The sequence below is a fragment of the Camelus bactrianus genome, chromosome 5 (assembly GCF_048773025.1).
Source record: "Camelus bactrianus isolate YW-2024 breed Bactrian camel chromosome 5, ASM4877302v1, whole genome shotgun sequence".
NCBI classification, from domain to species: Eukaryota; Metazoa; Chordata; class Mammalia; order Artiodactyla; family Camelidae; genus Camelus; species Camelus bactrianus.
This window is the reverse complement of record NC_133543.1, coordinates 9,979,020-9,992,858: the sequence shown is the minus strand read 5'-3', so window position 1 is coordinate 9,992,858 and position 13,839 is coordinate 9,979,020. Positions and strand designations below refer to the sequence as shown.

At 43.2% G+C, this 13,839-nt stretch overlaps 1 protein-coding gene across 3 annotated transcripts in view; it reads right to left on the bottom strand.

The window, feature by feature from the left end:
- Positions 1–11,365, bottom strand: part of NIPA1 (NIPA magnesium transporter 1) — a 44,769-nt gene extending 33,404 nt beyond the window's left edge. For 2 of the 3 annotated variants that reach the window (XR_012506931.1, XM_074363396.1), the window contains exon 1: positions 11,169–11,365. Coding sequence is in view for 2 of the 3 variants with exons in the window: in XM_074363396.1 (XP_074219497.1) it covers positions 11,169–11,331 (163 nt within the window). In the remaining variant the exon portion in view is untranslated. Of the gene's footprint in view, positions 1–4,772; positions 11,105–11,168 lie in introns of those variants that run through there. The other variant, XM_074363397.1, reaches the window with a different exon arrangement.
- Between the last annotated feature and the right edge of the window lie 2,474 nt (positions 11,366–13,839).

The window sequence follows — 13,839 nt, the reverse complement described above, 5'->3', positions numbered from 1 at the left end:
GAAAGTATCAAAAAAATATTCAAGGAAAAAAACAGTGAAATTTACCAAATGGGATAAAAATCTACACATCCAAGAAGCTCAAAAAAATCCAACAGGACAAACACAAAGATATCCACATCCTTTCACATAATGGTAAAAATGCTCAAAGACAAAATTCTGAAGCAAGAGAAAAACCACTGACAAGGGAATCCCATTAAGATTAACAACTGACTTCTCAGCAAAATAGTGGGGGCAAGAAAGCAGTGGAATAATATAGTCAATGTTCTGAAAGGGAAAAAAAACTGTCAACCAAGAATCTTATATCCAGCAGAACTATCTTTCAAATATGAAGCCAAAACAAAGACATTCCCAGATAAGCAAAATTAAAGAGAATCCATTGAGAATAGCCTTGCCCTACAATAAATATTAAATGAAGTTCTTCAGGCAAAAGCAAGTAACCCCAGATGGTAATTTGAATACATACACACACACAGACACACACACACACACACACCCTCTAGCAATGATAAAGGTAATTATGTAATTATAAAAGACAGTATAAATGAAACTTTACTGTCCTTTCTCATTTTAACTGATTTGAAGAGGTACTGAATGAATACATAAATTACTGTATTGCTGGGCGTATAACATACAGCATTATATGTACGTTATATATAACATACAGTAATATATTTGACAAGAACAGCACAAAGGACATGTGTGTAAGCAAAGTTTTACTGAGTAAGGACACGGTAACCTGGTGGTAACTTGAGCCACAGAAACAAATGAAGAGAATAGGAAATGGCAAATTAGAAAGTGACATAACAAACACTATAAATTTATACTTGCTTTCTTTTGTTTTCTAAGCTTATTTAGAACATGAAATTACATAAATTTTACATTATCTTAATTATAAGTCAAAACAATATATTGTTGGGTTTGTAACATAAAAAATGTAACATGTACAAGAATGATAAAATAAAGGAAGAAGCAATGTTGCTATATAGAAGTAATGTTTCTTTAACTGGAGTTTAGTTAAAGTATAAAGTAGATTCTGTAAGTTAAGATGCATTGGTAAGCTCTAGAGCAAATAACTAAAAAATATGGTAAAAAATCATTAAAGGAACTAAAATGTTACACTAGAAAAATTCACTGAATGCAAATAAAGGAATAAATGAATAGAGGAACAGAATATGACAGAGAAAACAGAGAGTAAATGGCGTAAATTCAACTGTAATGATTAAAACATAACATGTCAGTTGGTTTACAGTGTCACTGAAGTCTTCTATTTCCTTGTTGATCTTCTGCCTAGTTTTTCTATCCGTTTTTGAAAGTAAGGTACTAACACCTCCAACTATTGCCTTTTAATTGTCTATTTCTCTCCTGGGGCTTTGTTGTTAGGTGCATATATAATTGTTATATCTTCCTGATGGATGGATCAATCATCGTCATAAAGTGTCTTTCTTTGTCTCTAGTAACAATTTTTGTCTTAAAGTCTATTCTGTCTCATATTAGCATAGCCACTCCTGATCTATTTTGTCTGTAAGTAAGTATTCGTATTCTTCCTTTTAAACAACTGAACGTAATTCATTCTAGATTTTGAAGCTCATTTTGCTAGAAGATGCACACAATAATTTACTCAACAACTTTTCCAAGCTCTATATATGATATTAAAAAGATTTTAGGACTTTGAAATTGAGGAATCAGTCACAATCTTTCCTGTTGTGGGTGCAGGGGTGTCTATGTTGAGGGCAGGGAAAGGCCAATTCCCTTTATTGTAATGAATATAGTTTGGTCATGAGTGTTTATGAGTCACAGGATCGCTGCCACCACAGCAGCTAGAATGTGGGCAGCCCTCCTGCAGTGAGAGCCGGTCCAAGGGTGCCAGTGGCCAGCACAAGGGGACCCACTGAGGCACTCCTCTTTCACTGCTACAGTTTTCCCCACACCATTAAACAGCATACAGCACATGCTTTTTGGTGGCTTGAAATGGATTCTGTTACTAAAATGGGAAAGAACATGGGATACCAGGTACCCAGGGATGGGGAAATAACAAGCTTTTGGTCTCCCTTTAGTCAAACGGTACAGGTCAGTTCCAAGTGTTTTGGGGGGACCCACTCATACCCCCAAGGAGGAGCTTGTATTTGCTGAAATCCAAAAGGTACTGTGATCACCCTCAGCTTTTAAGCCAGTATTAGGCAAAATTTTCCTGATTCCATGGACATCAAATAAATCAGATTTTCTATCTGGACATTTGCCCCACATTCCTAACTGCAGATCAAAGTAATGCTCTTCCACATGGTCCACAAGGGCCCAGTCCAGCAGCATCCCCTGTGCCCTGCCCTGAAGGAAGTCCATGGTTCTTCCTGCCCACCTGCCTGTGCCTAGCCTCCTCACTTGGCTGGCTGCCCCAGGTTCCATCCTTTTGCAGCCAAAAACTCCTAGTTGTCTGCACTCCATGTTGGCTTTTGGGCCCTAACACAGATATTATTCTCATATCCTAAAAAGACTTGGTTCCTTCATAGTTTCACCTTCACTGCTGTCCCTAAAAATCCTTAAGTCACTCACCTGACACCCCCAGAAAGTACCTGTTCAAACCTATGTCCATGCTCTCCTCTTTCCAGCTGAAACCTGGGACTCTTCAAGTTCTTTGGCCTCAGCAAGAACAAAGAGCCTCAGAATTGTAGAACGCTGAGGATCTTGTTTGTTCACCTGACTACACTCGTGCCTCCTCCCCTCCACTCCCAGTTGTGGGTTACAAAGGTAGCAACGGTTAAGGTTTAGAATTTTTTTTCCTCATGCTGGAAACCTTGGATGCTAACTGAGAGTTGAATGGCTGTTTATAACAGCTGAACTATAAGACAAAGAAGTGTTGTGCAAATACAAAAGGGGCTTGTCGGGATGATAATGTCAACTGGCAGTGATGCTGTTCAACCATGGACTTGTGGCTTCTAAATCCTTCCATTTAGTTACACATGTAAATCAGAAATAGTCTTAAAATATGACTTTGAAGCATAAAAATACAGATAGTCATCTAGCTTATTTACCTTCTGATTATACACAGAAAAATTGCTTCCATCCCTGGGTGCTCCCAACAGAAACAGCAGAACTTGCTAACAGCCAAGCAAGAGTGGATCACTATGTCTTTACTAATTAATTAATGCCCTGACTTCAAAAAATGTGTAAAAAGATGTTACATGGTTTTTACAGAGTTCTTAAAAAAGGACTATCAAGAAATTTTCTTTCCTGTCACCAACACAGCTAGATAAGGGCATTAATTAGACCCAATCTGACCACCTGGTTTTCATCAACTTATGAATGAATTTTGTACTTGAAGTTGTTTGTATGTTGGTTGTTAGATGTGCAGATTTATTTTCCTAAAGAAATAGCTGGGCAATCTTGAAAAAGAAGAACAAAGTTATGACTTATACAACCTGATTTTAAGATTGGCTGTAAAACCACATAATCAAGACCGTGTGGCACTGACATAAGAAAAGACATGTACGATAAAACAGAACAGAGCTCAGAAATCGACCTGCACTCAGATCATGGACTAAAGCAACAGTGTAACTGAATAAGGAAGTATCTTCAACAAATGTTGCTGAACCAACTGTATACCAGTAGGGAAAATACTGAACCTTGATTCATATCTTAATCATACACAAAAATTAACTCAAGACAGACCTAAAGGTAAAAGCTAATGCTATAAAATTCCTAGAGGAAAACACAGGAGGATGCCACTGTGACCTGAAGCAAAACAGAGATTTGTTTTTTTAGGCGGAAATAAAAAAGTACTAATCACATGGAAGAGGAAAAAAAAAAAAGATAAGTGAGACTTGATCAAAATTAAACACTTCTGCTCTTCAAGAGGCACCTTTAAGAAAATGAAAATGCAAGCCTCAGGGAAAATATTTGCAAATATTTCCTGACAAAGGACTTATATCCAGATTATATATATAAAACATATAAATATATACTGCCCATCAATAATAAAAAGATACAATCCAATAAAATATACGCAGAAGTCTTGAAAAGGTATCTCACAAAAGAACATATACAAATGGCCAATCAACTCATTATAAGATGCTGAAGATCATTTGATATCAGAGAACTACAAATTAAAAACAAAATGAGATACCACTGTACACCCGCTGGAATGGCTAAAATTAAACGGATGACAATACCAAACGCTGAAGAGAATGTGGAGACCCACCTGGGACTCCCGTTCGTTGCTGACAGGAGTGTAAAATGGTATGCCTGTAGTGGGAAATTGTCCAGCAGTTCCTTAAAGTTTAGTTATATCTCTACTCCATGACCCAGCACTGCATGAGCCAGCAATATTACGCCAAGATATTTACCCCAAAGATATGAACACTTTAAGTCAAAAAAGAATTAATTAAGAACTGTCACTGCATCTTTACTCAAACAGCAAAAATTTGGAAACAACCAAATGCTCAGAATGGATAAGCAGACTGTGACATATTCAAACAATGGAACACTGCTCAGCAACATACGTACCACTGACACAACATGATGAATCTTCAAACCATAATCTGCAAAGAAAGGGAAGGAAGGTGGGAAGGAAGGAAAAAAAGAGGGGAGGTGTACCAGTGGTAGCAATGCATGGGTCAAGACCAGATCTCAATTCCAAAAGACAAACTGGGGGGAAAAAACTGATGAGATAATCACAGAAATCCAAACACTGACCAGATATGTGAGAACATTGAGGAATTATTGTTAATTTTTAGGTGCAATGAAGGTATTACAGTTATGTTTAACAAAGAGATACTCACAGAAATACATAAGGGAGATGGTATTCTGCCTGGAATTTGTCAAAAATTCCACTAGGGTGGAGGCCGAGGGCTGGCACTGGGGTACAGACGAAATGAGGCTGGCTCAGACTGATGACTGTTGAGGCTGGGTGACAGGTACACGGGGGTCCATTTTGCTGTTTTCTCTATGTATATGTTTGATATTTTCTGTAGTAGAAAAGCTTTTTTTTGTTTTAATTTTTAAGGATAGATAAAAGTTTCTGGAACGTCTGATAGGTGTTATTTTATGATTCTCTACCTTACATATATTTTGTACATAGGATTTATTCATTAAAATTCAATTTTGAAATATAAGCATTGAATGTGACTAGGAAGAAACACATCTTAGTTGTAACAGTAGCTATCTCAAGGTAAGGAGATGAATACTTTTTATTTTCCTATTCGTAGCAGCACATATTTCCCAGGTTTTAAACAATGACCATATATTCTATAATCAGGAAGATGCTCTTTTTTTTTTTTACTTTTTCTGCATAAATTTTTTTTCACTGAAGTCAGTCAGTTTACAATGTTGTGTCAGTTTCTGGTGTCCAGCACAATGCTTCAGTCATACATGAACATACATATATTCGTTTTCATATCCTTTTTCACCATAGGTTACTACAAGATGATGTTCTTTTAAAACATGACTATGTCCAGGTTCTGGGAATTCATGGTAAACTCTGAGTAATCATATCACACCGAAGAGCTCTGACTGGGCACCAACAAGCAAGGTAAACCTGGCTGATCCAGACAGTATCTAAAAGGGGTCAGTTTACAGCCACAGGGTCCTGGCCCCCCAACTGGGGGGTCAGGGAGTGCGGGATTGGGCATATTCTTTTTGAAAAGTGGTCTTTCTAGTTGCTTATGGTTAAAAAAATTTTGTAAAGGGTTGTTTACTCATTAAGGGCTTAATTAAAAGACTGGAAATATAAGTTATATTATATTTTATACTATATCTATAAACATTTTTGAGGAAAAAAGATAATCTGTCCAACAGCAGTTCAGTAAGACCAAGGGGTATCTCGTGTAGGAATTTATGTTAGTGATCTAGTCCCACTTTTGTCCTATGAAAATATGAAATTCGTATCTGCCTTACTGTCTTTAGGTATTATTAACATGCACTTATAATAACCCATTATCAGAGTACCAGCTTTCTCCAAATGAATTGTGAGAGTTCTCATCAGAAAAGCCTTATCTGTAGGTGAATTTATCTGTCTCTCCCCTCGCCTTCCCTGCAGGGAACAGAGGAAGAAAGACCTTCAAAGTCAGCCGGAGCTGGGTTCCGGCCCCGGGACCACCAGCCCGGCACCAAGTGCATGCGTCTTCTACCTCTTCTGTAGCCCGGTCCGTACACAGTCCCCTCCCACACTGGGCCTGGGCTGGCTGAGGACGCCAACAGGATGTGGCAGAAATGGCACTGCAGGACTTCCAGGGCCAGGCCACAGGGATCCACGCAGCTTCCACTTTAGCCTTTGGAAGGTTTGGTGCAGGGGAAGCTATCTGCCATGTCTGACTCCTCCAGGACCACTGCGGCGTAGGGGAGCCTCCAGGGAACCGCAGGGAGGGATGGAGGGAGAGAGGAGGGAAGAAAGGCAGGACAAGAGAGGGGATTGGGCTCAGGGAGCCCCCAGCTATTCCAGCTTTCCCAGACAAATCAGTCAAGAACTCACATCTCAGATGACTCGAGCTCCAGCCACCACCTGACTGCAACCCACCGGAAGACCCCAAGGGAGAGGGGCCCTTGTGAGTCCAATGAGTCCACGGAACCATGGCAGATGCTCAAGTCTGGGACATGATGAGCCTTCCGTGAGGAGCAGCCTTCCTTATCTTCTCTTCTCACAGAAACACTGTCAGGTAAACTGGGTATGTCCAGGTGATGGCGCTACTCACATGCTCTTAATGCGCACACTGCTTACTCTGACCTGGCTGTTTCTTATCGATGACCTCCCCTTGGGGCTGGACAGAGATCAGATAGGGTTACAGATTTTCAGATCTAGCAGTAGCTCTGGATTCTGTTACTTAGTGGAGGCCAAAGGTAAATGAGGTCAGCTCTGAATAATTTGAAGAAAGCTCAGAAAGTTTCATAAAACATCAGGTTCAGTTTTACCCTCTCCACTCCATGGTTACTCAAGGCCAGTGGACAAGACGTGTGCCCGGCCTTGAAGACCTGGGATCTGGGAGCAACACAGACAAGTGAACAAGCCATCATCCCCCAGGCTTCAGGGGCAGAAGTGGGCAGAGGACAGTCACCAAGAAGACACATAGTGGGAGAGGAATCTAACCCCATCTGTCAGGGTCTGGAGGGATCGCAGAAGCAGTGGAGACTAACCGCAGAGCAAAAGGCTGCAGATAACACGTGTCTGCCTCCTCTCTGGGTGTGGGGGTGCACGCACCTAGGTGTGTGCCTGGGAGTGGAGGAGAGGCAAGGAGAAAATGTGTGCGTCCCACAGCCAGGGAGCACACGCCCTTTGGTAACAAAGTACAGAACGCTTGGGACTAGCAGGCAGGGTGCCTGGATCCCAGTTTCCACTTTCAGGAGACGACTCACTCACTTTCCGAGCATCTTAACAGTGTGATTACATAGCTATGCTGTACTCCTCTCAGGAAGGAAACTATGAAATATGAAAAGAACTTTTTTTATTGGGGTAAAATATACAGAACATGAAATTTACCATTTTAACCATTATTAAGTGCTCGGTTCTATGGCTTTAAGCACATTCACCATGTTCTACAACCATCACCACCACCCATCTCCAGGACTTTCTCATCTTCCCAAACAGACACTCTGTGCCCATCAAACACTAACTGCTCATCTCCCTTTCTTGCAGCCCCCGCAACCACCATTCTACTTTTTGTCTCTATGAACCTGATTATTCTGGGTACCTCACATGAGGGAATCATACAAGGTTTGTCCTTGTGTGACCGGCTTATTTCACTCAGCATCATGTCCTCAAGGCTCATCCATGCTGTAGCACGTGCCAGAATTTCCTTTCTTTTTAAGGCTAAATAATATTCCTTTGAATGTATACACTACAATTTGTTTATTCACTCCCCATCAGTGGATATTTGGGTTCTTTCCACCTTCTCTCTACTGTGAATAGTGCTGCTGTGAACAGGGGTGTGCAAATCTGTTCAAGTCCCTGCTTCCATTTCTTCTGGATAAATACCGAGAAGCGGAATTGCTGGGTCATATGGTAGTTCTGTGTTTATTTTTTTCAAGACCCTCCATGGTGTTTTCTGTAGCGGCTGCATCGTTTTACATTCCCACCAAGAGGGGAATTCTGATTTCTCCATATCCTCACCTATGCTTGGTATTTTCTGCCTTTTATTTTCTTTCTTTTAACAATAGCCATCCTAAAGGGCGTTAGGTGGGATCTCCTGGTTCTGATGAAAGGGATTTTAGAAATCTCTGTTTTAAAAAATCATTCTTCCTGGTCTAGGGTATTCTATATAGAGTTACTTACCCATACAGTTCTCCAAAGCCTCTAGCAAGTCCAAGCATATGACCCTCCCAAAACTGTCCCCACACTCTGAGGGCAGGACATCCCCTGCACTCGCCCCTAGATAAGAGGCTCCAGGCCATCCTAGTCTAACCACTCGCACAGGAATTCTAATGTTGGAACGGGGTTTCTACAAACACTTTCACACCCAATGATTACCTTGTTTCCCTCATCTAAGCTCTGCTTCAGCTGGGCTCTAACACTAAACAGACTATCCGTGACCTGTGGCCCCACATGCCCGCCTGCCCTCTTCCCATCTGCAGAGTCCTTCAAAGCCACCCCAGGAGTCAGGCGGTTCACCTTGAGCCTGTGCCATGGATGGCACTCCATTCATTGGTAAGGTCCTTTCCAGAGTGAGTGAAATCTGGTAACAGAGGAGGCCACACCCCAGCCCCGCTCCCCACCAACATCACCAATAGAAGGGCTGTGACCAGAATGTGGCTCTCCTGAAGATGAGACTTCAGAGAAATGCTGGCATATGGCAATGCACTGAAGTTGAAACTTTTAGTGAGATGGAGCTTTTTACATTGTAAGAAATCATCAGGTCTCCCTTAACACAAGAACTTGACTCCCCAGTTTTTAGCTACCTCCTCTTTCCTCCCATCTCCTGTATTTCAGTCATTTTAATAATGACCAACTCTGCAGCTTGTTAGCAGAAGTAGGAAAAGGTTTCACAAGGAGTGGATCCTGGTGTCTGTCCTGCCCAAGCGAGCACACAAGGATGGACTCTAACAATCCGTATCCTCAGTACCTACGACAGTCCCTGACACATAACAAGAGTTTCGTGAACATCTGCCGAACAAATAAAACGAAATTTATCAAAACAAGACTATATATCCCTCAAACAACAAGGTCCTACTGTATAGCATAGGGACCTATGTTCAATAGCTTATACTAACCTATAATGAAAAAGAACATGTATGAGTGTAACTGAATCACTATACTGTACACCAGAAACTAACTCAATATTGTAAAACAATGTTACTTCAATTAAAAAAAAAGTCTATTATCTGTCTTCCACCACTATAAGCAACCCAGCTAGTTTGAATTCGCAGTGGTGGGTGGTAACTGGGGAAGTATGAAATTAGCAAAAATCACATTTTCACTTACTAATTTAAGGGCACAGTATGCAGGTATAAATCACTGTATCAATCTTTTCTTTTCAGGTTGCTGCATTTTTTATTTTCTTATTCACTAATTCCCTTGAACATATAAGCTGAGCTGAAGTAACATGTTTAGTTTTACTCATTGCATTTTGTTAACTCAAGTCTACATTCACGTGTCTTTAGATTTTACCTAATGTCTTATGGCCATGTGTCCTCAGACTCCTCCTGGCTTTCATAGTCTTTCAGATTTTACAACCTTGACAGGACTGGTGAGGTATCTTGCAGGCTCTTCCTGAATTCAGGTTTGTGTGAGGTTTCTCTCATGGTTAGACTTGATCATATGCCCAGCCTATCAAATCACTGCAAACCCTCTGCCCACCCCTGGAGCCACACAGACAGGTGCTCCCTAAAAAGTGCACTGCTTCCAGATGTCACCTTAGAGACAGGTCTGCATCCGAAGGAGACAGCACTTGGTTTTATTTAGATTTCAGGTACAGACTGCAATGTCTTCGTTGTTTCATATTTTCACTGGAGACTACAGGCCACTTTATCTCTTTCCTCACTTCACTCCTGGCTGACCATCCAGGGCACTGGAGAAAGTTTCACTTGCAGTCTAGAATCTGAACTATTAAAATGAGTTTACTTATTCTCAGACCTATGACCTGGCTGTCTCCTTCCCAGAGAGTTCCTAACACTATTCCTGCAGAACACAATAAACCACCACAGGCTTTCTCAGGACTTCTGGACACGTTTACTTTCACCTTCAAAGCATGTACGACTTGCGTCCAGTAACAGTCTCAGGCCTCTCCCAGAACAGGAGGCTGGCAAAGAAATCGGCTGCATCTCTCACCTTCCGCATTAATAAGGAGTGGTATTTGGTGGCGCAGCCACCCAGAGACTAATCAGTTGGCCCATTTTTTGTTGTTTTAATCTGCCCTGCGTTTTCTTCACACTGAAGATCACTTGTAGTTGGGTGGGTCACATCTAAACCAGAGATGGCTCCGTGAAGGACCCCAGGAGCCACAGGAAAGCATGCACCTCTCGCTGGACCCTGAGAGTGAGCGCCTCCTTGGCCCGCAGGTCCCACCCGTTCCTGCCTAGCGCACGGCTCTTACTTCTGCACTGGCGTGGCCACTGCAGGGAGCGAGGAACCAGCAGGTCCTGCCTGCAAGTGCAACCCAGGCAAGCGCCACAGCAGGGGCAGGAGCCCTTCGCTCCTTCTTGGGCAGGCATGGGGCTCCGACCATTCTGGGATAAACAGGAAGCTCTCCCTAGCAGCCGGTGGGTGCGGGTGACAGGGACACCTGGGCTCCAACCAGAGGGCAGGTCGGTGGGCTGCGCGGCTGCAAGGGGACTGAATCTGGGAAGGAGTTAAAGAGGTCAGCTGGAGAAACCCTGTAAAACTGGACAAGGCCTCTCCAGCCGCCGGGAAGGGAGAAAACCGGTGGCGGCGACACAAACCATCGCTCAGGGCACAGCGGGTGATTCTGGGGCCGCTTCTGGAGCTGCGGGAGGACGAGACGCGGCCGCGGTGGAGATGCTCCGGGCGTGCAGGGCCGCGTCCGTGCCGGCGCCTGCGGTGGGCGAGGGCCCTCTCGCCCGTCTGCGCAGCTCGCCCCTCCGAGGTCCCCGCCCCGTGTCCGGACCCGCGCCGGCAACGACCCGAGCCCACGCCCGCAACTTGCGGCCGCTGCCCTCCCCACCGCCCGGCGCCGGCTCCCTCCACGCACGCCCCCCCCCCCACCCCGAGGAGGGCTCGCGGCCCGCCCTACCTCGCCTCTTGGCGCGCACGATGCCCTTCTTCTGCAGCACGAACGTGGACCCGTTCACCAGGCTCGACACCACGGCCACGCCCAGGCCAAGCGACACGGCGGCGGGGCTCGGGCTGCGCGCCCCCTCCCCGGCCGCCGCCGCTGCCGCCGCTGCAGTCCCCATTCCGCCCGCGCCCGCCCTCCGCGCCTGCGCCTGCGCGCTCGCCCGCCGGGCCTGGGGGCGGGGGCGCTCCGCCGGCCGGACCCGCGCGGGGGTGGGGGGTACCCCGGGCCCGGCCGAGGCGGGGTGGAGCCTCGGCTCCGGTGCCGCCGCGCGGCGGAGGGCGGATCCGGGGGCTCCGGGGAGAGGACGAGAGCGACGAGGAGGGCGGTGAGGATGAGGAGGGCTGTGGTGAGGAAAGGGGTGAGACGGTAGGTGGGTGGGTGAAGGGGCGAGGTTCCCAGATTGGGCAAGTGCAAATACAGGACGCCCAGTTAAATTCGCATCTAGGTACATAGTTTTTAGTGGTTTTCCCATGCAATACTGGGGGCTAGAAGAGGGCAGGCAAACCCAGCCCTCGCTGGGTCGCGGTCCCCACCAGAACCCCTGGTCGGGGGCTAGCAGGGAGCCATCCGTGGGGCCTGAAATAAGGGCGAGTCAGCTATGGACACTCAAATGGGACCACTGTATGAAGTCACTTACTTCCGCTCTGGAGCAGTGAGCTTGTGACCACACCGGCTAATTTACTAATTTATTATTAATAAAATATATCAAAAATACAGAAAACATGGGGAAGTATTTTGAAATTAGTTAATCCCACAAGCCTAGGCTAATAGTTATTATTTTAAGTGTTTTCTCACCTAAAGTACAATTCCAATTACAATATACAAAGTATCCTTTTAATTTAGTATATCATAATCATTTTTTACGTTGCTACGTAACGATAATTTAATGACGATATAATTTACTATGAAGTTAATTACCATAATTTGTCTAACTGTTCAGCTGCTGTTGGTGGTTAGGTTGCTACCAGTTTTTTTTCTATTATAAATGATGCCATAATAAATGTCTTCGTAAATTTTCAAACTTCTAAAGAGCATAAACCAATACCTATACACAGCACTATTAGTTTATGAAGCAATATGAAATCATATACTATTTCTGTATGAAAACTTTTATACGGGAATGAATCCAGTCCGTTGCTTATTTTTTTGTTGCTGTTATGGTAACATATATATAGAACATGAAACTTGCCATTTTAACCATTTTCTAATGTACAGTTCAGTGGCATTAATTACATTAACAATGTTGTGCAAACTCACTACTATGTATTTCCAAAATTTTTTCATCACTCCAAACAGAAACTCTAACCATAAGCAGTCATCTCCCATTTCTCTTTCCCCCTAGTCCCTGCTAACTTCTAATCTAATCTACTTTCTGTCTCTAGATATTTCATGTAAGTGGAATCACACAACATCTGTTCTTTTGTGACTGCCTTAGTTCACTTAGTATAATGGTTTCAAGGTCCATCTGTGTTATAGCATGTGTCATTGCTTATTATGGCTGAGTAATATTCCATTGTATGTATATATGGTAGTTCCCCTTATGCAAAGTTTCACTTTCGTTGGTTTCAGTTACCTGAAGTCAGCCGGGGTCCAAAAATGTTACATAGAAAATTCTAGAAATAAACAATTCATAAACTTTAAATTGCACGCCATTCCAAGTAGTGTGATGAAATCTTATGCCTCCTGCGTGGCACGAGAATCGTCCTTTTGCCCAGTGTATCTCATCCACTTACTCCAAGCGTCTTGGTTATCATATCGTCTACTAGGTGTCACAGTGCTTTTGCTCAAGTAACCCTTATTTTACTTAAATTGGCCCCAAAGTGCAGGAGTAGTGATGCAGGCAATTTGAATATGCCAAAGGGAAGCTGTGAAGTGCTTCCTTAAAGTGAAAAGGTGAAAGTTCTTGATTTAATAAGGAAAGAAAACAAAAATCATATTCTGAGGTCAGTAAGATCTACGGTTAGAAGGAATCTTCTATCCATGAAATTATGAAGGAGAAGGAAAAAGAAATTGATGCTAGTTTTGCTGTCACACTTCAAACTGCAACAGTTATGGCCACAGTGCATCTGAAGTGCTTGATTAAGATGAAAAAGGCATTAAATTTGTGCAATAGGATATTCTGAGAGAGAGACCGTATTCACTTTTATTCCAGTATATTGTTATAATTGGTTTACTTTATTATTGTTGTTGTAAATCTCTTACTGTGCCTAATTTACAAATTAAACTTTATCATAGTTATGTATATATGTATGTATAGGAAAAAACAGTCTATCTAGAGTTCAGTACTATCTGAGGTTCCAGGCATCTGGGGGTTTGGAGCGTATCACCTACAGGTAAAGGGGGATTACTGTACAACAACATTTTATCTCTTCATCAAAGTGTTGATGGACACTTGGGTTGTTTCCACCTTTTGGCTGTTGTGACATTGCAATTACCATTGGCGTGAAAGTATCTCTTTGACTCTCTGACTTAAATTCTTTGGGGTATATATCTAAGGGTGGATATATATCTAAGTGGAATTGCTGAGTCATACGGTAAATTCTGTGTTAGCTTTTTGAGAAACTGCCAAAATTTCCATAGCCACTGCTGTATTTTATGTTCCCACCAGTAATACACAAGGTTTCCA